General features: G+C 51.9%; 9 protein-coding genes across 9 annotated transcripts; 4 read left to right on the top strand and 5 right to left on the bottom strand.

The window, feature by feature from the left end:
* Positions 1-261: 261 nt before the first annotated feature.
* Positions 262-2,910, top strand: J4E85_000019 (uncharacterized protein; the record flags this gene model as incomplete). Its single annotated transcript, XM_051464313.1, has 1 exon — positions 262-2,910. The coding sequence occupies one exon, from the start codon at positions 262-264 to the stop codon at positions 2,908-2,910; it is 2,649 nt and encodes an 882-aa protein (XP_051330834.1).
* A 1,706-nt stretch (positions 2,911-4,616) lies between these two features.
* Positions 4,617-8,012, top strand: J4E85_000018 (uncharacterized protein; the record flags this gene model as incomplete). The annotated part of the gene is made up of 2 exons (XM_051464312.1): positions 4,617-7,738; positions 7,790-8,012. 2 exons carry the CDS (start codon positions 4,617-4,619, stop codon positions 8,010-8,012), a joined length of 3,345 nt encoding a protein of 1,114 aa, XP_051330833.1.
* A 1,217-nt stretch (positions 8,013-9,229) lies between these two features.
* On the bottom strand, positions 9,230-9,801 carry J4E85_000017 (uncharacterized protein; the record flags this gene model as incomplete). Its single annotated transcript, XM_051464311.1, has 2 exons — positions 9,230-9,348; positions 9,438-9,801. The coding sequence occupies 2 exons, from the start codon at positions 9,799-9,801 to the stop codon at positions 9,230-9,232; spliced, it is 483 nt and encodes a 160-aa protein (XP_051330832.1).
* A 494-nt stretch (positions 9,802-10,295) lies between these two features.
* On the bottom strand, positions 10,296-10,780 carry J4E85_000016 (uncharacterized protein; the record flags this gene model as incomplete). The annotated part of the gene is made up of 2 exons (XM_051464310.1): positions 10,296-10,405; positions 10,519-10,780. The coding sequence occupies 2 exons, from the start codon at positions 10,778-10,780 to the stop codon at positions 10,296-10,298; spliced, it is 372 nt and encodes a 123-aa protein (XP_051330831.1).
* A 1,034-nt stretch (positions 10,781-11,814) lies between these two features.
* J4E85_000015 (uncharacterized protein) lies at positions 11,815-12,263 on the bottom strand (the record flags this gene model as incomplete). Its single annotated transcript, XM_051464309.1, has 2 exons — positions 11,815-11,939; positions 11,999-12,263. The coding sequence occupies 2 exons, from the start codon at positions 12,261-12,263 to the stop codon at positions 11,815-11,817; spliced, it is 390 nt and encodes a 129-aa protein (XP_051330830.1).
* A 5,213-nt stretch (positions 12,264-17,476) lies between these two features.
* Positions 17,477-18,308, bottom strand: J4E85_000014 (uncharacterized protein; the record flags this gene model as incomplete). Its single annotated transcript, XM_051464308.1, has 3 exons — positions 17,477-17,553; positions 17,604-18,211; positions 18,262-18,308. 3 exons carry the CDS (start codon positions 18,306-18,308, stop codon positions 17,477-17,479), a joined length of 732 nt encoding a protein of 243 aa, XP_051330829.1.
* Positions 18,309-18,580: 272 nt separating this feature from the next.
* On the top strand, positions 18,581-20,731 carry J4E85_000013 (uncharacterized protein; the record flags this gene model as incomplete). The annotated part of the gene is made up of 1 exon (XM_051464307.1): positions 18,581-20,731. One exon carries the CDS (start codon positions 18,581-18,583, stop codon positions 20,729-20,731), a length of 2,151 nt encoding a protein of 716 aa, XP_051330828.1.
* Positions 20,732-21,953: 1,222 nt separating this feature from the next.
* J4E85_000012 (uncharacterized protein) lies at positions 21,954-24,293 on the top strand (the record flags this gene model as incomplete). Its single annotated transcript, XM_051464306.1, has 1 exon — positions 21,954-24,293. The coding sequence occupies one exon, from the start codon at positions 21,954-21,956 to the stop codon at positions 24,291-24,293; it is 2,340 nt and encodes a 779-aa protein (XP_051330827.1).
* Positions 24,294-24,531: 238 nt separating this feature from the next.
* On the bottom strand, positions 24,532-25,484 carry J4E85_000011 (uncharacterized protein; the record flags this gene model as incomplete). Its single annotated transcript, XM_051464305.1, has 2 exons — positions 24,532-25,305; positions 25,356-25,484. The coding sequence occupies 2 exons, from the start codon at positions 25,482-25,484 to the stop codon at positions 24,532-24,534; spliced, it is 903 nt and encodes a 300-aa protein (XP_051330826.1).
* Positions 25,485-25,663: the final 179 nt, after the last annotated feature.

The following is a 25,663-nucleotide window of genomic DNA, read 5'->3' as shown; positions in this document are numbered from 1 at the left end:
GCATCGACCAATTGTCCGCCTGCTCTGCGTACACCGACGGTATTCCGCACAACTCTATCGAGCCTTTTCACGCTCGAACATTGATACCTTTATATCATAGATTGGCGGCACCGTTCACGATATCCACCAGGTGCTGTTGGACGCAGGCACAGCACTTGCTACTGCCTTTGGCATGTCGCATACTCAGTTCAAGCATAAACAGCCCTAGCAGGCCCAGCACGATACGATAATCCCCGGTTTACGTACATCGGCACGCCTACAATGACCGTCACCTTCGGCGCCATTTGCAGTCTCCTACAAAACGTCGAGACCATCACGACACGACGACCACGGTTACTTGCCAAGCAAGAGAAATACCCTATACGCGAGACAATCTCGCAGTGGTTTCTCGAGCAGAGAGAAGCCCTAGATGATCCCGATACAAACGGGGGCGCCGTCTTGTCTGCTCTCTTTCCACATCGAAGGAAAGATCGAGTCTATGGAATGCAATCGCCATTACTTGCAAAGAAACTTGCAAGTCTACTTGCCTTCAATCACGGTCAATTAGCTCTATTTGAGGGCTGGCATACAGGGAACTACGGTGACCTTGGGGCGTATGTCGAACGAGCAATGAAACCTTGGGATGGCACATTCGCCAGCAAACGTGCATTTCCGATCGAACGAATCGACCGATTGCTCGAACAATTAGCAGCAAGCTATCGGTTCTCCGACGAGGTCATCAGGAAGAAGCGTAACTCGGATTTCCAGACCGATGCCGAGCTGAAGGAGATACTCGTGAGACTCGAGTCGTGGGAAGCAAAGTGGTTGGTGCGTCTCGTCCTGCGAGATCATTGTACCGTGGAGCTTGATGAGAAGTTTGTTCTGGACTGCTACCACTTTCTCTTACCAGAATTGTTGATGTTCCAAAATGACTTCGACGCCGTCTTCAAGATGCTCAAAGGCGATCTGAGCTGCTATCCCGCAGTACCAGAGCACTCAAAGCAAAGATCTTTGCGAGTCGACGCGGCACAGAAACTGAGAGCTATTGTTGGAATCAAGGTGGGGCGACCGACGTTCCACAAAGCTTGGTCGTTCAAGCACTGCATGCAGCTTGTGGGTCAGCGCGCTTGGGCTGCCGAAGTGAAGTACGACGGCGAGTATTGCGAGATACACGTTGACCTGGACAATGCACCTAATGACATCCGCATCTTTTCTAAAAATGGAAAGGACGCAACGGCGGACCGAAAGCCTTTGCATGCTACGATTCGCGAAGCCCTCCGTATCGGTCGACCAGACTGCGTCTTGAAGAAGAAGTGCATCATCTTGGGCGAGATGGTACTTTACAGTGACAAAGAAAAGAAAATAATGGGGTTCTCCAAGATCAGGAAGCACATCACCCGCTCTGGTTCTTTCATCGGCACGCTTCAAGATTCACTGCCGCACGAATGGGAGCATCTCATGCTCGTGTTTTTCGACATCCTTGTGCTGGATGACGAATCTACTCTACGTCACTGCCTTCAAGACCGTCGCAAGATCTTGAGGAACCTTGTCCATGTAATCCCCGGTCGGTCAATGCGATCGGAGTGGACACTTTTGGACTTTAAGACAGGGGATGGCATAACAGACCTTAAACAGATATTTGCCCGGAACCTAGCCGAACACCAAGAAGGACTAGTTCTCAAGCCGTTGCATGCGCCGTACTTCCCACTTCTCTCAGAGCAAGGGCATCGTCAAACAAGTTTCTTTATCAAATTGAAAAAAGATTACCTCGGTGACATGGGTGGTGAGAGAGATTTGGGCGACTTCGCTGTGGTCGGGGCTAGCTTTGATGCGCAAGTCGCGGCAAAGAGTGACTTGAGGCCTTTACATTGGACGCATTTCCATTTGGGGTGTTGTACGAACAAGGATGCGGTACAACGCACGGGTGCAAAGCCAAAGTTCAAGATCGTTGCGAGCCTCAGCCTCGACAAGTGCATACCAAAGAGCGATGCGAAATACATGAACGTTCAAGGTTACATCCGCCTGTCTACCCTACGAGACAATGGGTCGACCCTTGAGTTCGAAATCCAGCATCCCAAAGGCTATGACTGGCGGATGACCGCAGCATTCAAGAAGCCTTTCGTAGCAGAGATTCTTGGCGGCGGCTTTGAGAAGCTCCAAAACGAATCCTTCGAAATGTTGCGACACCCCAGAGTCAAGAAGATACATCATGACAGAACTTGGGAAGATGCTGTATCTTTGGAAGATTTGGAACGCATGGCTGAGGAGAAGTGGGAGGTGCCTGATGCTGACAAGCTCGATGGGCATGCTCGTGACGTTGCTTTGCTGGCCAAGAAGTACACCAACGAGATGGGCGGGTCCCAAGCGACTGTAACGACCGACGATACTACGCAGCAGACAATTCAGCGAACTACACCTCACTCGTCGCCGGTGACGTACCACCCGACGACCACACAGGTCATTCGCGAAGCGACGTCCTATAGCGCTACAGTTCAGGAAACGCAGCAGCATACTTGCACCACAATTTCAAGTTCTCCAGGTTCTGCAGGTGGTAGCACACAAGGTAAAGGAACACGGGCATCTCGCGAAATGCGTATTCTTGTGAGAGAGGACACAATAGGGCGCCTGAATACCTTACGTCCTCCTACACCAATGTCGACGGTATCTGCGGCGGCCAGCTCGTCACCACTCGTATCTAGTGCGGTGTCTAGCCTTTCAACGGCAAGAAAGAGGCGCAGCTTCATGGACATGATCAGCCCACCCAATGCGAAGCGGAGAAAAGCACTGGTTCCCTTACAGTGTTCAGCGAACAACCGCCATTTAGGCCAGTTCGATTATGACTCGCAAGAGGGGATCGTGCACATTTACGCCAAAGAAGGAGTCAAGGTACAGATACATGCCGCATCCCGAGACAACGAAACGGGTAGCTAGGAAAGCATGGTCTGGAATTCGCTGCTCCATGTAATCATCGCTAGTTGTTGTCGCGCAGTTTCGCAATTTTATGGAAATGGGCCTGGATCAAGATGATTATGATAGTCTGCTTGATATTACTGGACCCCGCATGTCGATGTCTCTCGCTCTTCTTCGATCGGTTCTAAAGACAGGATCTTCCAGAGTCACAGCCGCAATGGTAGACCTAGTGCGTTCGCGAATCTGTCTACGTTGATGTGATTCCAATCCACACATTACGTCTCGTCAAAAACTTTGGGAAGCGAGAATGCCAACCAAGGTACCTGCAACCACGAATTTTGCTACTCCAGTCGAATTTCATATAACATCCACGCACACCATCTTGTTGTCCATTTCATTCATCTTTCTTTCCAATACCTCAAGTACCGACTATATCACCCCAAGTACCAACTATATCACCCCAAGAACCGACCACATCGCGACCATGGGACCCAACTCCACCGGTAGAAGACGTGTCAGGGACTCGGCATTTAGACATAGATCTGTATCCATATCTCTCACGCCTGCGGCGCAAGCTGAGATTCAAGACATGATGCGGCCTATGCAAAGCTCCAGCATGTCTATGAGCCTTTTGCAAACATCGGCACAAACGCCTCCCCGTATACAAAGTCTTACAATCGACACTGACGAAACTTTGCCGCACTTTCCCAATGCACCGGTTCCTGATCCGATTGGTCCTGATGATTTACGAAGGACTGATGTGATACTCGCTCTCCATCGGCATCCAGTATGGAATGCTTTACAGGGCCCCATGCGTTCTAGCACCAGGGAAGAACGCGCAAGTCGCAATCCAGGCGCGGTGGGAGATGGGCGAGTTATTGAGAGCGCTAGGCGAGATGTCGATTATGCTCAGCCAAGCTATGCGTTCAGACGCTCGGAAGCCACGCACGAACTATTTCGAAGACTCGACCTCGACCCAGCAAAGAGCGAATTCGACGATAGTGCACTCGAGCGACTTGCAGCAGCCAGCAAGCCTTTTCAATGTCCGGTCTGCTTCGAAACTGTGGCCAATCCTGCTATCATCGTGCCGTGCGGCCATATATTATGCCAGCCGTGCCTTGATCAGATGCGCAGGATTGCGCGGAGCGACAGAAAACGGATGCGATGTCATTTCTGCCGAGGAGACTTGATTGTTCCTACTGACTGGAAGTCTGTGCGTGACAAGTATGGATTGGGAGAGGAAAGTAGGGATGCTGTCAAGCCGCCTGCTGACGACAGGCAAGACGCAGGGGAAGGAGGTAGCATGGTTGGTGGCATAGTATCGATGTTGAAAACGGCTGTGTATGAGAGGCTGGGATAAAGCATAATGGTACCCCAAGGACGTAAGGGACGCGGATGGGTTGGGAAGAGAGGCGTGGCTTACATAAGGGTCTGAAGTAGGTGGAGCCGTCGGCGGTTGTGTTTCGGCTGCATGATCCTTGTCAAGCTTCCAGAAGCCGCTCCAGGGCCCATGCACCGTCACCACCGAGCGCGTGGAACTTTGGCTAGCCACGACATTCAAGTGACGCTTGACACACCCAATCTCCCCATTGCGCCTTCTGCTTGCTGTCTTTGATTGATGATTCCGAGCTTGACACCCGTCCACACGTCTCCCAGCATGCGATAGATGTGCCCCCCTGCCCACCCATGCCGCCGCCTATTCACCACCCCCGACCTGCGCCGCCATCATGTCTTCCCCCGATACCCCACGGAGATCGACCGAGAGCTTCGAGTTCCTGTCGCCGAACCCGCCGCAGGGCGCCTTCCCGTTCCCATCAGCGAACCATGACTGGACAAACAGGCCCAGCTCCACGGGCGGGCGCTACAAGCCGCGACGTGGCTCAACCGCGTCTTCGATACACTCGGTTGGGGGCGCACTCGACAGCGGCTTCAAGAGCACCATGGGCGCGGTGAGAGAGCAGAGCAACAATGCCATCTCCACGTTGCTCACGCCGCCCATCATGCGGACTGGCATGGTGCCGCATACCACTGCCACGGCGACCGCAGGCCACCGCCCTCCATCCACCAAAGACATCCCACCCGTGACTCTGACAAATGTACCCCACATCGAGCCGTCCACCTTCAACCCATACCTGTCGCAAGTCGGCGGTCTGTACGACGCTTTCCAACGCGCAAAGGCCGAAGCCGAAGCAGAGGCCGCCCAGCCGGTAAGGAGAGGGTCGAAGAAGGAGGACGCGACTGAGTCACCAGCGGGGACACCTAATCTAGCAGGCACGCCCTTCTCTTCCAACGGGCCACCGAAACCGAAGCGTCGAACGAGCGGATCCAAGCGCGCACTCCCAGCCATCACGCCGCTATCTACAATACCCAACATCTACTTCGACGAGAACTTCCACCTAGAAAACCCGCGAACCTTTGACGTAGTGAGCGAGCGATCCGAGGTGGTCAGGCCAGCGCGGACAGCAAGCAACGATGATTTTGGGGCAAACGGCTCTCTGGACGTCCCACAACCTCCCGGGCGGAAAGCTCTGGCTACGAACGCGATTCTACAAGAGAAGCTGTCATGGTACATGGACACGGTTGAGGTGCACTTGATTTCGGCCATATCCACCGCATCGACATCCTTCTTCGCCGCGCTCGGCTCCCTCCGCGAGCTTCAGACGGAAGCATCAGATTCGGTCGCAAGGATCAAAGGTCTCAGGGAAGACTTGAAGAGGCTGGATGAGCAAATGGCAATAGGAGGCTTGAAGGTCGTCGAAATGAAGAGGCGGAGAGAGAATTTGAGGAGGCTGACAGACTCGGTCGACCAGTTACAGGCTGTCATCGTCGGACTCTCGCACTGCGACGAAGCCGTTGTCGATGGTGACCTTGAAACCGCCATGGCCCGGATAGAAGTCATCGAACGACTGATAACAGGCGCGCTGGACACGACTGATACACAGAGCACCTCATGGCTTGACACACGATTACCTCCGCAGTTGATCGATTTGCGACACTTGAGAGCACTAGACGGAGTCTTCGAGAACATTACCGAGCTCAAGTTCCGCGTGGGCAGAGGCTTTGAAGTACGCTTTGTCGACACTCTGCTCACTGACCTGCGAGAGCATGTCAAGCGAGTTCCGGCTCATGATACCCTGGAACGATGGACTGCTGCATCGCAAAAAGCACGCGGGGCCAACCAGAAACCGAAGACGACCTTACCAGCCTACATGACGACAGATGAAAAGTTACGAGCGGAGCTACGAGCTAGTCTCTATGGCCTGAGCGGAGCACAATTCACCAACCAAGCTAGCGCAACTTTCAGGGAGGCTATGATCAAAGAGATGAAAGTTCTCATCCGGAAACATTTGCCGAGCTCATCAGAAGACGATACTGGTTCTATGGCTTCTGTGTCAACAAGAGGCGGTCGAGGAACTAGTCAGCAGGACAAGAATTCGATCCTTGCGCGTAATTTGCGCGCAATGGATCCTGAGGACGCCGAGGTCTTTTTCGCTAATATTTTCACCAACATCGGAGAGGCGCTCCGCCGTCTAAGCACACTGATCAAGGTGCTTCTTGATGTCACAAGCGGCGTGACTACCCCTCCCGCCTCTGCTGGCGGGCTTCGCTCTCCTCCAAGGAGTCCGTATATGCACAGTATCGATGATTACGTGGGCAATAACGTGCCAGCGCCAAGCTCCAACGATCTGCAGATGGAACTTATGCAAGCTCTGGATATGTCAAGTTTGTTAGGCCAGGCTGTCGACGCAGCACAGACACAGATCACCAAGCTCCTCAAAGTTCGCTCAGAAGCTACAGCTAATCTCCCATTGGAACGCTTCCTACGGTACTTCAACATGTGTCGGCTTTTTGCGGATGAGTGTGAAGCTGTCTCAGGACGTTCCGGTGCTGCACTTAAGGGTGTGGTGAACACCCACATCAACGACTTCGTCTCCAAATTTGCAGACTTCGAGAAACAAGAACTGATAAAAGCAATGGATTCAGATCGTTGGGAACCGAAAGACTTTGACGCAAGCGACACTGTGGTCCTAGCACGGTTGTTGAAGGGAATGGAGAGCGACCCACCAAGCTGGGCCGAAACTGGTGACATTCTTCGAGAGATCGAAAAGCCGACCACAAATGGCACTTTAGTACAAACCAACGGCGCATCCGAAGAGAAGCCAAAGGAAAAGAACAAGACCACTATCCCTGCCGTTGTGGATGAGGAGAAGTACACCATCTCTGAATCATCTACAGTCGTCCTTCGAGGTATCGAGCGCTTCGAAATTCTGGTTTCCGCGATGCCAAGTATGACTTCGGAAGTCTCCACCTCCCTTTGCGACTACATTAAGCTTTTCAACTCCCGACTTTGTCAACTGATTCTCGGCGCGGGCGCCATGCAGTCAGCTGGCTTGAAGAATATCAACACCAAACATCTCGCCATTGCTTCTCAGACACTTTCCTTCCTTGTCGCCATCCTACCTTACATCCGCGAGTGCTTCCGGCGCCGTACTGCATCAGCTTCGAACAAATCCTCAATCGGCGAGTTTGACAATGTCAAGCGCCTGTTGTACGACCAACAAAACCAAATCCACGAAAAGCTCACAGGCATCTTAGCTGGGAGGGCGAAGGTTCACATGCGCAGCCTCAAGAAAGTGGAATGGGATACTGAGGCTGAAGTCAACAAAGATGTCAGCCCCAGCATGGAGAGCTTGACCAAGGACACGGTGACCATGCATAAGGTGATTAACAAGTACTTGAGCGACATTCAGGTCCGCATGATTATGGGACCTGTATTTGAGAGCTACAGAGAGGAGGTCGGTGGTGTCATCAAGGAGGCGGCAGTGAAGACGCCCGGTGGTAAAGCACGGTACGTGACAAAGTCAATTTCGGGAAGTGTATGATAGCTGACACCACTCAGATTGCTACGCGAGGCGAAGCTATTCGATGCGAAACTCGGGCCTATCGATGGTGCTGGCAACGTTGGTTCTCATCTCATCGGTCTCGTAGTCAGCAAAACTGTTGCGCAGCCCAAGGCGGAACCTAAGGTGGAGCCTCAAAAAGAAATCAAAGAGAACAAGAGCGAGGAAACGGAGCAGAGCACAGAAGTGGAGGCCGAGAAAGCGAGCACCGAAGCGACTTGAAGTGAGACAGCATCCGAAATCAGCCTCCAGTCGCGGCTGGTTACGGAATGACGCTTACGCTTCATTGGACTAGGTGACGGTCTCGCGATGGTCGTCGCATGGTCCCGCTGCAAGGAGAGAATGACTCTTCAATGGCCTGACCACATCACCTCCGAACTACGTGCACATTCAGCCCCGATGAGTACTATGATGGAAGTGGCCAACGACTACACGCATCTTCACCCACATGTCACCTTTCATGTATCATCACCACCCAGCAAGGCGTTCTGGAGTAATAGAAGAAGAGAGATCACTACGGGGCAAAGTGTCGTTGGATGACGTTGATATTGTGGAATGGGATGATGAGATACTGATGTTATACCATTCAAGAATCATGATCTTTCAAGGCCCCCAAAGGAAATGCGGACTCTCTGTCCATACCTCGCCCGATGTGTGCCCGCCCTTATTTCGTTTGTCATCCCCACTGGATGTAGCCCCTTCTGTAGTAGTCGCAGCGGCCTGCACATGGCTAATGGTTATCATCACTATGCCTCTGTCACCGCCGCCACCCATAACGACCACCGTTCCATCTCTTTCAGAGTTCGTCTTCGTATCGTCATCGTGACCGCTCGCACTGTGCCTCTCATATTCATGTACTACTACATTATCTTCTTCCAACTTTCCTTCTTCGATGCTGGTATATGACTCCGTACGTACTTCTGCTTCGGGCTCCGGTTCCGCTCCCTTCTCCTTGTCGCGTTCTTCGTAGTCGTGCACGCCCGCTTGCAGAGCTAAATGCGCGTTCATTTCTGCTTCTGAAATGCCAAGCTTGATGTGTAGTGGTTTATTTGACCAGCTTGTCGTAACTTGTTCGCTTGTGTATTGTCGTGGCTGGGAAGACATCGGTAGTTTTAGGGTGAGAGAAGGTCTCAAAGAGAGAGGAAGAGTGGGTTTTAGGAGCTATTGGAGATACAAAGATCCCAGATGTTCACGTGTGATTGGAACTGAGCTGCATGTGAAGTGCACATCATCATCACCGGCAGATTTCTGTTGAATTGTTATGCTTGTCAATTCTTCATATTGACGGACTGCATAACGCATACTGTCCTAACGCGCCACATTCCACTTCTGTGGAAGAGAAGAAGGAAGACCGTGTTAGTGTGACAAATAACCACACTGTCTGAAAGCAATATCGAGAACTTCGGTATCGACATGCAGACCCTCCACGCTGATCATCTTCAGTTACCACCTTCGTGACCCCTCATCGGCGGACGCCAGCAGATGTAGGTCTTGGCAGTTGTAGGATGCGCCCAATTCACTTGATCGGGTCCTACGGACATGATGAGAGCGCCTTCTTCTGTAATACGTGTCAGTTGATTCCTTGCCAATCAGCGTGCAGTCTGGGAGCGCCGCAGGTACTGCAAGTAGAAAAACGGACACACTTACCGTCAAAGTACATGCAGAATCCGCAGTGGCGGTTAAGGATGCCCTCGATAGTGGAGCCCGCAGCTAGATCGAAGCTGCGATAGTTGAACGATCCATCTTCGCGCATTTCCTGGTAGATGGGATCGGAGACTGGAGTACTAGTATATATGCCGCATAATCTAGTAATTGGCTCATCGGCGGCGGATCTCTGGACGGGGGAAGAGTTGTGGGAACGGACGTAGGCAAGGACAGCAGCGACGTCGGCGTCGTAGGTTGCAGAGCCGGGGACAGGAATCGCGAGCGGAGAGTGTAGCTTGAAGTCCGTGGGTGCGGCAATGACGCACAGGGCGAAGATGCACGCGAGCAGAAGATTCATGAGATGCATCTTGGGCGTTTTGGTGGTTGTTTCCTTGAATGACTTTGTTGCGCGATGGGTGGAAGGAGCAGTGGGGTGAGTCTGGGGAAGACTTTACTACCTGGGAACAGGCGTGGTAAAAGAGCGCGCGGGAGTTAGTGCGCTAATTGTGACACAGGTCGAGGTGACTGTCCGAGCTCGGAATGAGCGATTGTAAAAAGGCTTACTCCAATCGGAATGTGGATACAGGTGCGTGGTGATTAACCTTAGCAAGGAAGTGGCGCGTAGATAGAATCACCGCATTATATCAACGAGCCATAGGAGATAGTGGCATATGACCTGATGTTTTCGTAATTCTAAAATAAACGAGTGACTAGAAAGTTGGTGAAAGCGAACAAAGAGAAACAAATAGGAACACCTTGCAAACACCCACGTACGTAGATTGGAGTGTTGGACCCAATCTACTACATCGCCATCCTCGCCTCGTACCATCTACTTTTGCAATTGCCGGGAGGATGACTTCTCTACGGCAAAGTAAGGTAGGAAAGCACAGTGAAGGACTTGCATCCGGTCATGGCGTCCCGTGGCCCAATGTCAATCCTGTTTCCAGGGGTCTGGTCCAAGTTGTCCGCAACTTGAGAGCAGGGCACATTCAAGACGCGAACTGGATGACGAAAAATTAGCATAACTATCATTGCAAAATCTCCCAGTGAACATCTGGCTGGATAAAGCTGTGCATTGACTTACTCTTCGTGTTCGGATCCAGAGTGCTCTGATCGAAGAATACAGCAGGGTATGGCCCGATGGTCAAGTCCCGACATCCTGCCTTGCCTGTAACATTGGTTGACGTGAGGATCAACTCAGCTTGAGCTATATCATTGCCGTTGCTACCGCAGCCGCCATCGTTATAGAAACGTGCGCGCACGCTTCCAGATGCCCGTGGAGACAGTGTACCAGGAGCGGCACTAGCGGCGGCCGCAAGGAAGGCAACGATAGTGGTGAGCTGCATTTTGATGATGTTTTGAGTTCTTTTGGCTTGTAGTATTGGAATTGTTTGAATGTAATTGCGATAGATGTAGTGGTAAAGAATCATGAATGCCAGAACAGGCCTCCTTTATACCCATCTGGCGGTAGGACTATCTCCGCTGTACCTATACGCGACATGCTCTATGGATCATCTCTCACCATATCCTCTGAATCAACTCTCCAACCGTATATTCTACTCGCCCTGGTCACGTCCAAATCTGTTGTCGTGAAGGGCTTGGTGAGGTCAGACGCATGATAGTAAGCCATCGCCCAAGACGACCGTTTCAGTAATGGAAATGATGCCGTGTGGATCTGAATCTTTACTGAATGGGCTATAAGTTATGATAGTAGAGTTTTGATATGAGCTCGTGCTTCAAATGCTCTTTCTCGTCGGTGTGTTGTTGCTGACGCCGTGATCAGTTTCCGGTCAGGACAGGGATGCGCAAATTCCCGAGGTCTTGTCTTGCAGCATTGACGCGTTGCGGGAGCTCAAGAGGGAATTTGCGTTGGTTTCTAGTCAACTCGTGGCCTGATGGTCCATCTTTAGCCTGCTGCTACGTCACCGCTACGTGTATACTAGCGCGACTGCCGTCTCTGTACCCACATACTCGAGTTGCTAGATTCTGACCCCGTGCTTACAAGACCTCCCAATACGACTGCGCTTGAAGCTTTCCTGCAAAACTGCGTGTGTGCTAGTAGACTCACGACGTCTTCTACGAGAATGTATCTAAAGGCTGGCGTCAGACTTCGCGTGCACGTAAGCTGCAACGGTAGATATTGTGCAAGTATACACGGGTGCGTCCCAAAAATCTTATATTCTTACTAAAAGAGCGACAAGAAGACTATGAAATAACACCCGCAAGACGAGACCGGAGTGTTGGACCCGACTCATCTCACATTTCTCCTTACACCACTCAACTCCTCCATCTTCACGACTAGACCAGATACTTTAGACCCACTGTGATATTTTGACCTTTTCAGCAGATATAGAGCCATTGTCATACGACGGGATGCCATTTAGATGGTGACCCAGGACCGGATAGCCAAGTTCTTACAGCTGGGAGCCTGGCCGGGAGCGATATCGACAAAATTCCCGCTCGTAGTAGACGTGAGCTGAGAGCAAGGCAAGTTGAAGAACCTCACTACTCTCATCATTAGCGAAGCTCTTATAGCCTCCTAGTAATCATGAAGTTTCACCTACCAGTCCTGCTGAAGTTGTTGATGTCAAAACTGGTGCTGGCGAAAGGCCCAACAGTCAGATCCTGACATCCAGCCAGTCCCACAGTCTCGGACTGCAAGAAGACAGTATCTTCAGCCCATGGAGTGGGCCCGCAACCGTTGTCGCGGAAGAAGCGGGCGTAGACGCGGGGAGCGCCTTCGAGCTGACGCTTTTCCTCTAGTTCGACGGGTGTCGCGCTTACGGCGATGGCAGTGGCGAACAGAGTGATGAGAGTGGTGAGCTGCATGTTGAAGTTTGGATGTGCGGTCGCTGGGGGTATGAATGGATGGATGGATGTGGAAAGAGGGAGATGAGATGAGATGCTGTGGTGAGATAGAGAACGGTGTACCATGCTTGCTTTATATGTGTCCGTGATGTACTTTCATCCAACAAAAGCAAGCCAAGTTGCTATTACACGTTGTGTCGCTCTACCAACTCTAGTATGAAGCACGACTCGGATCGTGCGGTTGGTGGCTTACATCGCCCACTCGATGTCGGTCGTTTGTAGGACACTTACCACTGTTGCGATGTTGTGAGGGGGCGACCAGAGCACTCTAAGGCTGTTCCATAGCCTTAGGAGCTACACAACAAGAACAATCTTACGTTGGTGCCTGTTGGCGAGTGAGAGTATACGAGGAAATGATGCAAAAGTTCACATCCGTAGACTCCGACTTGAGGCCAAATTCCAGGTACTTGTTGCAAGATGACTCCATTAGGGACATACTACGTAATTTTGCTTACGTTGATGCCAAGTTTATAAGTTCATGGTGCCGCTGACCCCGTAATCCCGATTCCTGAACGTCTCGCGGTCTTAACGTTTTGTGAAATGACGTAGCTTTGCAAACATCCCGGTTTGGTGCTTCGATGCGATCTTGCAGGTAAGCCGGTCGCGTGCATGCATGCACATTCACGTGCAGAGTGGCTGCATGAGTGGGTACGTTCCGCCTACCCGTGATCCCACGCAATCTTATACTCCTACTAACTCTTCATCGGGACTTCACGACGAAGACACTGAGAACGCAATCATCAACCAGCACATAAAAATACCATCATTGCGGTAGACACTGGATCGCTCCATATTCTGTATTCTTATAAATGAGTGACTAGAAGAGCATAGGAAATTCCTTCAAGGTCCTGAATGTATTGTGATGTGAGCCGGAGTGTTGGACCCGACTCACACTACATCGCATTACGACATAACAAAGCCTTCCTCGATCTATCCACCAACAGGCCGCTCGTGAGCTAGAGCATCTACAAGGTGACATATGACTTGAGCGTCAGCGTCTGGCAACCAGCCACGAAGCCCGGCGCGATGTCAATGTGGCGTCCGCTGTCAACGCTAGTAAGTTGCTCGCAAGGAATGTCATAAAAACGGACTACACGTCATCTGTCAGCTCCTGCAAACCCAAAAGTCATTACGATGCGGCGATAACATACTTGTCCTTGTAAGCATGGTCTCGTTGAAGTACGTGCTGGGGAAGTTGAACGAAGGGGGAAAGTTCATGCACGTGCTCAGGCCGGTGGCGGTGGTGTTTTGCAATGGGACATAGTCATCGCCATAAGGCTGGCCGTCGCGGCCGCATTGAGTGTCGCGATAGACTAAGATGGGTATAGCGTTAATACGTGTTCCGTATGTTTTTTGTTGCGCAATGTTGTCACTTACAAGTGGCGCGGACTCGGGGAACTCCCTGACGGGCCTCAATGCCGGCGGAAGGTGCGGCACTGGCGGTCATAGCCACAGAGGCAAGAAGAGAGGCGAGGACTGTAAGCTGCATCTTGGCGTTTCGGGTACTGGAACAAGATAGTATGTTTGATCGAATAGACGTTTGACTGTAATGTTGTGATCTTTCTAGACAGCAGTCGAGCTCTGCTTTATAGCATGAAGGCTATGCACCCATACATTCTGATAGCCTCAGCATACTGTATCTAACTTGCCCTTGTTACGTATAGCAAGCCTCTTTATTCTCATCATGTGTGTCACAGAAGCTCTACTCTCGAAGTCTTTCCAGTCGCCCTAGTTGGTGGCGCATGCCTTTTCCGGGTAGTCCATAGATGATTCATGGTAGAAGACCTCGCTGATGCCTTCGCAAAGGTGAGATAAGCTGCCAAGTGTTGAATTTTTGTTGACTGGTTGTTGGTTGTACTCAGCACACTGGCTTAAAAGCCATGGGTGTTGTCACATGCGTGTATAGCAGATGGTGCAATAAGTCGTATGTGAGCCCGTGCTAGGAAAGATTTCGTTCAATATTGAGCTGATTCTTCCCTAATTTGCTGAATGTGTGGTCGATTCGCGAGCTTGTATAGCGATCAAGACCGGATCCTTATGGATATGCCCACGTCTTGCGCGTTTTTGAGCGTACATATCTGTCAAGAGGTGACACGGTTTCGAGCATACGAGACCAGTGCTGGAATAATGTCTTCTCCCGATATATGTCAGGAGGCCGAGCATCCCAGTCGGCTGGCGCGTGAAGGCCAGAGAGTTGGTCCCGAATTTTCTGACGGGAAATACCAGTCCAGAACAATTGTAGACGGTCAATGTTGGTGGTGACGAGTCACGCCCACGCGACATTCTAGATGTATCGCTGACGTTTACGCATACAGCCAATAAGAGTACTTCGGTCGCCTTATAGCAAGTCAGTCACCCACTATCCGCTGTAAGCTGACGGGTGGCGCTGCTGATCCTAAGGGCGACCAACAGCAGCCCATCAGCAGTGATCAGTGATGCGCGTGGGATGCGACCAAGGAGACGCACAGACGGCCCGTCCCACCGTTTGTATTCCGCCAGGACCTCTCTGAGCGAACGTTCGCTAGCTTTTGCTGCTGGCGAGCGCTCTGTTTATTTTCAACCTATAAACGGTTTGTGGAGGAGCGTATGTAGGACTATCAATGGTCTGCAGTTTAATCATTTTCGTATAGTTGAGTTGCAGTCGAGGTTGGTTTGAATTCGGTGCTAGAAGACGGCAATCTTCGGCAAGGGCTTATTTTTCACTTCCTCAAACGTCATCCGTCTACTCATGCCCAATTCAGCATATTCCGATCGGTCATTAGGATACTGGAAGTTTCCAAGCCCTTGACTGACCATGTATCTTTCAGCTTCCGAATTAGAAGTACTTGAGGCCCGCACACGGTCCGCAGATCTCAATCGCCGAACCGGCACCGGTTTTCGAGTGATGACAATCGCTTCGAAAACGAAGCCAGGCTTCTGCTGAGGAGAGGAGGTATAATCCGGGGCACTGGCTGTGCGGATGTGGTGTCTGTCAAGACCTCTGACACGTTCAGTGCCAGGTATGGGTGTTCCCTTTGTGATAGCATACGCGATCTCATCGGGACTGGCTATTTCGCCGTGATCAGGAACTCCGAAGGTGTGATCCCGGCTGTTGGAACCATTAGAGCCACTTCGCGAAACAGTGCTCAAAGAGCTCAGGCGGCTTGGACGAGTGAGGGACATCGAGGAATGTGAGTATCGGATGCTATGACGAAGATCAAGATCGCGTGAATAAGGGCGCGGGCGCGATGCATTTAGTGTGAAATCCGAGCCCTCTGGATGAACGGCGCGCCATGTAGATGCCGAATACCGGGCCTGCGTGAACAGAGGTCCGGAGTCGCATTTGCTTGCTGAACGCGACGAAAGAGGCGGGCGATTCAAGGCTCCTCGGTTGGCAGAGGACTGTGATGCAGAAGGTAAAGTATCGAAAGAGGATTTACGATACGAGGCCATAAAAGCGGAGGGTATAGGTGGCGGGGCATGATGCGAAGTAAAGACTCTGGATCCTGATGAGATTCTTCTGCTTTGTTCCATCGGGTTGGATGAGCTGCTCCTCCGTGTTGGCGTGATATGACGGCAGTAGGTGTGCTTCTCACACGTACATTTGCGATCTCCGGTGATCGTTGACCCATTGGAAGAGTGTGGCGGAAGCCATGCGTTTGCAGGTTCTCGGTAACCGTGCTTGAATAAATGAGCTTCGAAAGGACGGTTGACGACGGCGAGTACGCCAAACAGAACAAAAGACGCAATCCTGATTGACTAGTCAGCTTTGGCGTCAAATTCACAGACTGGCTTAGCATACAGCGAAATGGCGGCGAAAGTGGTCCCAACACGTCCACATAAGCAAGTGGAGCCAGATTCCCAGCTTTGAAGGCCGGGTGCCTGTTGCAAACAAATAGGTCTCCTTGCGACGAGAACCATGTTCCATCCAGAGGTTAGTAACCAGAAAACACATAGCGAGATCACTAGACGGATGGCAACATAGGAAGTCTTCCTGACAGCGGACGTGTGTCGCCGTTGTTCTTCCCAAACCTTCTGCTTGAAAGAGAATACTGTGTGGACGCAAGTGTACGCAATTGTTGCGAGAGCCTAGGCGATTTAGTCACTGTTGGTCTTGATTGCAGGATTCCAAGCACATACAGAAGTCAAGTTCAAGACCACTGGTATGATGTTCGTTGCATCCCACGGATCAGACACGATCTGATACAGTGAGGTGACAAAACAGATAAGAGCACTCCAGAACAGTGCGTTAAGCAGGAGCGTGATGAAAATGAGAGTGGGTTTTCGCCGCGAGGTTCTGGTGTTGATTTGAATCGTTTTGGACTCGGGCTTGGCGGACGGCTGTTCAGGGCGACTGTTTCTGCTGTCTGATTTAGTCATCCGGAAATTGACGATCCGCAAGCGAGGCGAACGCAGAGTTGTTATCGTGAACACATTAATTGAATGCTGAAAATGCCTAGTCAAGGCAATTTCTAGGTATGGAATGGCTTAATAAGAAGCAATGTCGACGATGGTTCTCAGGAAGATTCTTGGATAGAGCCTGTACGTCCCACACATGCAGCGTCTCAGAAGCAGCGCTATGTGCGTTGAGCGGCTGTTCTGTTCCTGCTTTCCAGTTCTATCCTCAGTTTCGGTGTGTTCATCATAATGAGTAAAGCCTCGTGCACAACCAGACACTGAGGAGGTAGTTATTGGAATATGGAGACTTCCTGGATCCATGGCGCACTTGGGACAACCCGCTGTATGTCGCATTCCCTCAAGGCTCGCTTGCTTTCTGTGTTGCATTTCGCATTGTGAACAAGTTCGAGTCGATCGCGCAAGCGGTGTAGGGTGTTCGTTGTCGGGCAACACCCTCATTGCATACGCAATGCATTCATGCAAGGGCGCTAATGAGGGATGGATACCCCAGATAAGTTGCCGCACAGTAGCACCGGCAGTGCAAGCCAACAGCCGGGCTCCAACAGGATTGCGACGAAAGCTAGTGCTTTCGTTACACGTGTACCGTCAGCTATGCAGCGGCGATGATGATGCTCGCTTCAACAGAATCACAAACTGCGGGTATGTTGTTCCCCGGCGATCGACCAGTCCCTTCAGCACCAAAGGGTGTGTGATGAACGGCGCTGATGTTTCGGCGTTGGGGCTCGGGAACGCGGCTTCCGTGGGTGCCTGAGGTTGGCGTGGGTAATTCTGCGTGTTCATAGGAACAAGAGCAACACGAGGAGGAGAATGAGGACGAAGATAAGAACGCCAATGCAGCAACTGGACCATGTGTCTAGGGGGGTAGGTCAGCAACGCCTGTCTAGCGATAGCCAGTTATCTTACCTTCGTTCTGCTTGATGACCCAGCCAACCTTCTTGAGGCCTGTCTGCAGCTTGCCACCAACTCTGTCTGCCACATTGTCGACGTCGGTAAGCAGTTCGCCCTGCTCTTCGAGCTCTCGGCCCATGTCGTCGGCTTGTTGTCGGAGGTTGCCGACGGTACGGAAGACGCCATCAAGGGCTTCGTCCTGCTCATGCATCATCTCCATCTGTCTTTCCTGCTCAAATGCCGCGTAGTTGTCGTCGTCTTCGAAGGAATCCGGATCAGGTAGAATATCGCCATTGGCTGCGATCTTGCCTTTGTTCTTCGCGTGTTGGACCGTCTCTTGCAGTTCCTCGCGCATGTGCTCAATCTCGGAGCCGACATCCTTGACCAGTGTTCTGCGGCGCTCGACTTCGTCAATCTCCAGACCGAAGCGATAGGGATCATGCTCCACAGCCTTGACGCTCTCCACTAGATCCTCGAGATCCTGGCTAAGGTCTTGGAGTGTCTGTTCAAGTTCGCTGCGAGCTTCACGGAGCTCGGGACTGTTTGCCGATGATGCCGAGGATCGAATACGCAGATACGACTTGAATAGCGGGCGCGCGGTGTTGAGGGCGGAAAGCACGTCTCTGGGACAAGTGTCAATGAAGATGCCTAAACGCGAACGGGGACGTCTTACGCCTGCACCTGGAGGAAAGGATCCTCGTCGGTCTGTGATGACATCATCCTGGGCTATGCGACGCGAATTGCACCTCCAGACTGTGGCCAGCAAGCAAGATGGGCGCGTGGAAGCTGGGGGTGAGGATGTTGGAGCGTGTCGATAAGCTGTCCACTACGAGCGATGACGCGCCACAACACCTCGGCACGGACCCACCTTCCCAAAAAATATCGCCCACAGCACAGTCAACTCCACCACGCCTTCCCGATGGCGCATCCCTCACCAAGACTGCCGATTTCACACAATCACACCATCCGTCTAAAAGACCCTGGATGAAAGCATGGGTCCGGAAACGAGTCTTCCGCTTCCTGCCGAATTCACTAATACTGAGGAATACGTCGAGTCGCTGCTCAATTTGACTACTTCCTCATGGCTACTTCAGACGCTCTGCGGAGGCGTTCACATACTGGACTTCTACACTCGCTCACCTGATCTCTACTCCCATATCTTGCCGCAGTCATGGAGAGACTGGTTCAAGACGCGAGATATCATGGATATCTTGGACCTACTGATGAGGGAAGACCTCAGTCAGTTCGACGTTAAGAGAGAACCCAGCGAAAACACCTGGCGGGATGGACTTGCGCCTCCCGAGGAACTGCTAGATTATATTCGCACCGTGCGAAAGCATCTGCTAGCTCGCGACTTTCCTCCGCCAAACTCGGGCATTGAGCCTCAGAAAGCTACTATATCACGTCACATCGCAACCGGGATGAAAGTGAAAAAGGTGCACGAGGTTGACAACTTTGCGCGCTACATTGACAGACTCACCTCCGAGATAGCACAGTCTGACAGGAAACCCATCACCCATCTTGTCGACTTCGGCTCTGGTCAGAATTATCTTGGGCGCGCGCTTGCTGCTCCACCTTACTCTAAGCACATCGTTGCTGTGGAAAGTAAACAGCACAATATAGAAGGCGCGAAAAACATGGACATCCTAGCCAAGTTGGTAGCCAAACCCATTGTTATGAGAAACAAGAAGGAGTACCGCGCCAAAATGGGCAAAACGAAGAAGGGCAACAAGACCGAAGACACTGAGACTACAGCTTTGCTCGATGAATCCATCTCATCCAACACCGAGGGGAATGACTCAGCGAGGAACGGTCATGATCAGGAAGCAACATCCACTTCAGCTACTCAAGATCCTGTAGCAGGTTCACCACCCCAGACCGGTGTGAACTGCGATGAAGATGGCTGCACACTACATCCAGTTTCGGAAGCCGCCTCAGATCCCGTTCCGACTACCAAGACTTCTACTCTACAAATATACAATGAAGGCCATGGCAGCGTACAGTACGTTGAACACATCATTAAGGGTGGTGATTTGACACCTGTCATCGATCAAGTACTGGACAGCTCCAGCGTACCCGAAGAGGCGGTGACTTCAGAAACAGCCGTGGTCGCCGAAGCTACTGACTTGAACGTTGTACCCAAACCAAAGGATGTAAACGCAATGGTCATTTCACTGCACTCATGCGGCAATCTTGTTCATTTCGGACTACGCTCCATGCTTCTCAACCCACATATTTCCGCAGTAGCCATGGTAGGGTGCTGTTACAATCTGGTCACGGAACGTCTTGGACCTCCTACTTATAAGCTACCTACACTCCGTCCTAATCATCCACGCCTCGAGTCTACATCCAAAGCGTTTGACCCAAACGGATTCCCCATGTCAGAGAAACTCGCAAATTACCCATTACCACATACACCTCTGGAACGGTCAGATGACGACTCGGAAGCAGATACTGGCAAACCCGAACGACCAAAGGGTATACGTCTCAACATCACAGCCCGCATGATGGCTGTGCAGGCACCTTTCAACTGGGGCGTGGCCGACTCAGAACTCTTCTTCACTCGCCACTTTTATCGAGCTCTACTCCAGCGCATCTTCCTAGATCGTGGCGTGGTTTCGGCACCTTTGGACGAGCAGGGCCTTGTTGGCAGCGCAGTCTCAGCTAATGGTCACACCTCGCAAGTGAACTGGACCCCACCAAACGGTCGTGGCCCTGGCCTATCTTCGGACGGTACAACCACGCCCCTCACTATAGGCACGTTGCGCAAGTTTGCATACAGCGATTTCGTTTCCTACGTTCGAGCTGCGCTAGCGAAACTCACAACAGAAAACTCTTTCTGTCAGGTTGACCCTGAGTTCATAAGGGAAAAGATGGATGGTTTGACAGATGAAGACATCAGGAATTACGAAGTCAGCTATGCTGAGAGAAAGAAGGAATTGAGTGTCATGTGGAGCTTAATGGCCTTCAGCGCTGGCGTAGTCGAAGCTGTCGTCGTGACAGATCGATACTTGTGGCTCAAGGAGCAGGAAGAAGTTGAACATGCGTGGGTTGAACCCGTGTTTGAATACAAGTACAGTCCGCGCAACCTTGTCGTCGTAGGTATCAAGAAGCAGAGCGACTTGCACAGCTCTAGTCAATGAGATGGCCGCTTCGGTCAAAATCGCACGATTCGATCGACGTGAGTCGTCAGTGAAGTTACTGCAAGCCTTGCAATTGTGTGAGGACTTTCCCTGAAACACTGCATAGCCACCTCTGGCACCGTTTCTCGTGGTGGGCCCTTATGAGCAATGTGCCTTGAGCGTGCCAGGCGTCCACAAAAACTAGACGTAACAATTCAAGGCTCCCAAGCCGACGGCACAATTGCGCGCATTCTCAGCTCATACACGATTCGGCGTGCCACCGCAAGACATGACCTCACCAGTCGGCTGAAACTGTGCCGAAAGGCTGGGTTGCGGCGTCCAGCCCTTCTCGGATCGTGGCCGGATCGTGCGCTTTTAGTGGGGGTGCCTAATGCTTGGCATGCGAGGTGCGCATAGCAGAGAAAGCAGTCGCTACCGAAAACACTCGAGAGATACAAGCGATCACAACAGCGCTCAGCCTCACGAGCACCAACACCAACGAAATCACAAATTTGACGAGTATGAAACACAAACACCGGGGTTTTCATATCGAATTGCAGCGCCGCAGGAAGGCAGCGCCACAGGATTTAGCCGCTGCGACAGAATCCACTCACAGTACTCCGCTTACCCGCAGATATCCACTTCCGTCCCATGTTTCCTCGTCTGATTTGCTCAGTACACCCAAAAGTCACAACGCCAGCCTACTTTGAGCGACACGCGTAAGGCGGGCAACGCGCAGGGCCCTTACAGCCAAGACCTAAACAAAGCGCGGCAGACGTACACGAGATGGGGCGCTGTTTAGGCAGCGGCCGCTACTGTTTATGGCCTTACAGGTGACAAGGCTATGCAATCTGCCTTGTGATTAAGATGGCGACGGTGCCCACGTGTTGAGGCTACTCGCGACTTTTTCCAAAGCTGGATAGAAAGAGCTGGGTCGAGGAGCGTGTATCACAGGAGATCGAGGCATACCCGCACAGATCTTGGCCGCTTCTGAGAATATATATTGACGGCGGTTCACGAAACACCAACGAACAAAATCGGACACGATATACGAGTTGGGGTGGCATCCCAAGCTATTGTTGTATCTAGAACAAGACGATAAAAGAGACGGATTAGACGCGAGACTTGACCACGTTACATCCACGACGCCCTACGTGTTGAATGATCAGACACCTGATCGTTCCGTATTCGTATCCCCGAACCTTTGGACATCACACTATACACCCCGCATTATTCCGGCATCATGAGGCCATTCGTTGCGCTATCAGCGCTCCTGGTAGTTGCCACGGCACAGACAAGTTCGATAGACTTCAGCGACTCCTCACAAACCTTCGACATCGTACCTACATCAACACCAACGCCATCATCAATAGATGACATCGAAGTCAATCCCACGACTATAGAGGATGTCTCTGGACCAATAGAGACCAGCGAAGCCTGTGGACAGATAGCGCAGTTGGTATCGGATGATTTCTCAGACTTTCCGGCCGTAGATGCTGAACTCGCACACGCTTGTCTCAAATCACTACCATTCTACGCAGACGACGCATCAGCAACAATCGACGAGATCAAGAAGGGAGTAGAGTTCCAATCGACTCTCAGCTATCTCAAAGACCCGCCAAAAGGATGGCCAAATGACGCTGTTGACATCGTCGCTGGTCTGGATGATATCAAAAACAAAGTCGGATCTGGGCAGTACAATAACGAATTTGATTTCGAGACCGACATTGCATCCTTGTTGGTAAAAGCGCACGATGGGCATTTGGGCTGGAACGGAATGGCGTACGCAGGGATATTCAGGTGGCGACGAAGCAGCGCTTTTGCCCTTGTTTCTGCATCAAGAGATGGCAGCGACGTACCCCAAGTCTGGGCTTTGGAGGACTTCAACGGCACAGTCGGGTATGACCCCTCGCCCGTTACGCAAATCGACGGAAGAGATGTCGAGAGTTTTCTGCAGGACGAAGCAAACTTGAACGCCTACCATGATCCTGATTCGCGTTACAACGCAATGTTTTTCTCGCAAGCAGCGGAGAACTATGGGTATTTCACCAGTCCAAGGTTTTATCCCGGTGCTACTACCAACGTAACTTATGAGAACGGCACGATCAATACGTACAGCAACGGTGCTCTTGTCCTTCAACCCGAGTCTTGGGGCTACGTTAGCGATGCTGAATCGTTGTACAAGACCTACATTGTACCCCAGACAAGCTCGATGAGGATCAAGAAGAGGGATCCTACCAAGATGCCTCTACATCTGGAGAATCCGCGCGACTACGAGTTTAGGGGTACTTTCGCGCAACAACACGCTTCGGTGCCGTTGCTTTACCCGGAACCAGTCGTCGCTCACTCGGCAGATCAGGTGCCGTTGGCTGGCTTCTTCGTCAACACCGGTGTTGGCGAGATTGGTGTATTGGTGGTGACGACTTTCAACACAGAAGATGTCGCAGGTGCCCAGGAGTTCCAAGCCGTAGTTCAGGAGTACATTTCTGAAGCCAAGTCCCGCGGCGTAGAGAAGATCATCATTGATCTACGTGCCAACAACGGCGGCAAGGTACTCTCGGGTTACGACATGTACCTGCAATTCTTCCCGACCCAACAACCACAGACCCAAAACCGGTACCGTGGACACCGAGCCAGCGAGGTCTTCGGTGAGAATATCTCGAGCTTCAAGCAGATCAATATTCTCAATGCCGAACTCTTCACGAGCCCTTTCAGCAACGACGCCTACCTCTCTTCCACTGGCGACGAATTTTCGGACTGGAACGCAATGTACCCACCTGAGCGATTCAATAACGACAAGTTTACTGCTCTACTGAAATACAACCTCAGTGACCCCTTGACGACAAGCAGCGAGCGCACCGCCGTCGGCATCACAATGACAGGCTACAACGAGCGCAGCAACTTCACCACAGACCCCTTCCGTGCCGAAGACATCATCTTGCTTACCGACGGCGTCTGCGCCTCAACCTGCTCCATCTTCGTCGAACTCATGGTCCAGCAATCTGGCGTACGCAGTCTCGCTATCGGTGGCCGTCCGAACTTCGGTCCCATGGTAGCCGTTGGCGGCACAAAGGGAACCTTGGTGATCCCTACTCTTTACATGGAAGCCTTGACCACATACGTAACCGCTGAATTCGCCTCTTCCCGCTCAGAAGCCAGTGACTGGGCTCAATTCCTTCCCACAGCCCCGCCTATCGCCGTGATGGACGCCAGCGTAAATTTCCAAGATAACATCCGCGCGGGCTTTGAGTCGGCGGGCGTGCCAACACAGTTCCTGAACGACACAGCAAGTTGCCGGATCTGGTATGAGCCGGGGCATTACTTCAATGTGACGAGTCTGTGGGAGAAGGCGGCGAACGTGGCGTTTGGTAATGATGGAGGCATGGATGAGAGCGCTTGTGTAGCGGGTAGTGTGACGAGTTCGGATCAGCAGCAGGGTAAAGGTGATTCTAACCCTGAGAGCACAGGCGGTGGAAGTGCACAAGGGGGTAACGATGAGGATGCAGCAAGTGGGCTTAGAGTCGGGTGGACGGGTCTGCTTGCGACTGTTGGCGCGGTCACGCTCAGCTTCTGTTTGATGTAGAGGGTACCACCCACCCTGTAGAGCGCCTTGCGCAACGTTACTTCTTCGCTTTCATGACATGCGACTTTTGCTCTCTTGTCCATGTTGTCACAAATCCAAGCCACGACGAACAATGTAGATGCTGTTGTGTATGTAAAGTAATGCTCATTCACTTTCTTCTATCGCTTGTCACGCATTGCGGGCATCGATCTCAACATGTGGGTATCCAACGCTAGTTCTTCTTCCGCTTTCTGCACTCTCATACTGAACTTCTGAAGCCAATGCGTCCAACATGCCTATCCAGTATGACTTCGCGACCCCTCACCGCAGCCCAACCAAGACTGACTGTTCCCGGTACGCTAGGATGAGAGTCGGCGTTCCTAGCCAGAAGCATGCATTTCCCCTCTGGAGTCTGCAAGACGTACTGTTCAGGTGTGATGACCAGCTCTCCGTAATCTTCTTCTTCCTCGTCATAATCGTCTTCACCATCGTCGTCGTCGTCGTCTGCCATCTCCTCACCACTCTCACACTCACTTGGTGCCATGCCAAATACCAGATCAGGGAAGACGCTCAACGCCCCACAGTCCACGTACAGCACTTCCTCGCCGTCCCTGGCTTGCTGTTCGGTAGTCGTAGCGAGCAGTAGGACGTCCCAGATGCCCTTCGGGACGTATATGTAGGGTGTGCTTAGATCGAGAGTCGCGGATTGAGCAGGCATGGTAAGCATACCATCCTTCCTAATACCAATGTCTAGTATGGGGATGCGTGCGCCTAGCATGGACAGAGTATGCAGTGGTAGCTGTGGGGTCCATGTGAACCGATCGGTAAACTGGGACCAAAGTGCTGCTTGACGTGTACTGGAGAATGTAGCGGTACCCTTGAGCGAAGAGTTGAGGGGAATGTTGATGGTGATGGCGTGGTCGGCGACCTCTTCGATGCCGTACTCAGCCAATGGACCTTGGAGTTGGTCGAGACGGGTACGCGTGAAGTCATCGTCGGAGGCAGCGAAGTTGTAGTGAAGGTTTTGGTCCAGCTGCTGGGGTGTCAGATTGATACCAGGATAAGATTGGTTGTTCTACATACTGTGAGAGTGAGTACACGCGACGACGCCGGCTTGGAGTCTAGCAACGGCTTTTGCTGTTGTAGCGAGGGGTCTAGATACGCCGCCGCCGTCAGAATCGGCAGCGACGTGAAGAGCATTGTTTGAAGCATTTTGGCGGTTGGTGAGTGACTTGGGAGGCGCGGGTAAGGGAGTTCTTTATCATCTTGCACCCGCCCAAGCGGATCCTTTGCCCTCGCCGCAATATATTGCGCCCATTTGCCTTCACTTAACCCGACTGCGCATTTTTGCTATATAATTGGGGTCGCAAACCTCGCCGCTGGATAATAGC

The sequence above is a fragment of the Alternaria conjuncta genome (genome assembly GCF_024043145.1).
Source record: "Alternaria conjuncta strain BMP 0040 chromosome Unknown scaffold_1, whole genome shotgun sequence".
Taxonomy (NCBI): Eukaryota; Fungi; Ascomycota; class Dothideomycetes; order Pleosporales; family Pleosporaceae; genus Alternaria; species Alternaria conjuncta.
Note: the sequence above shows the minus strand (reverse complement) of the source record. Positions and strands in the feature narration are given on the sequence as shown.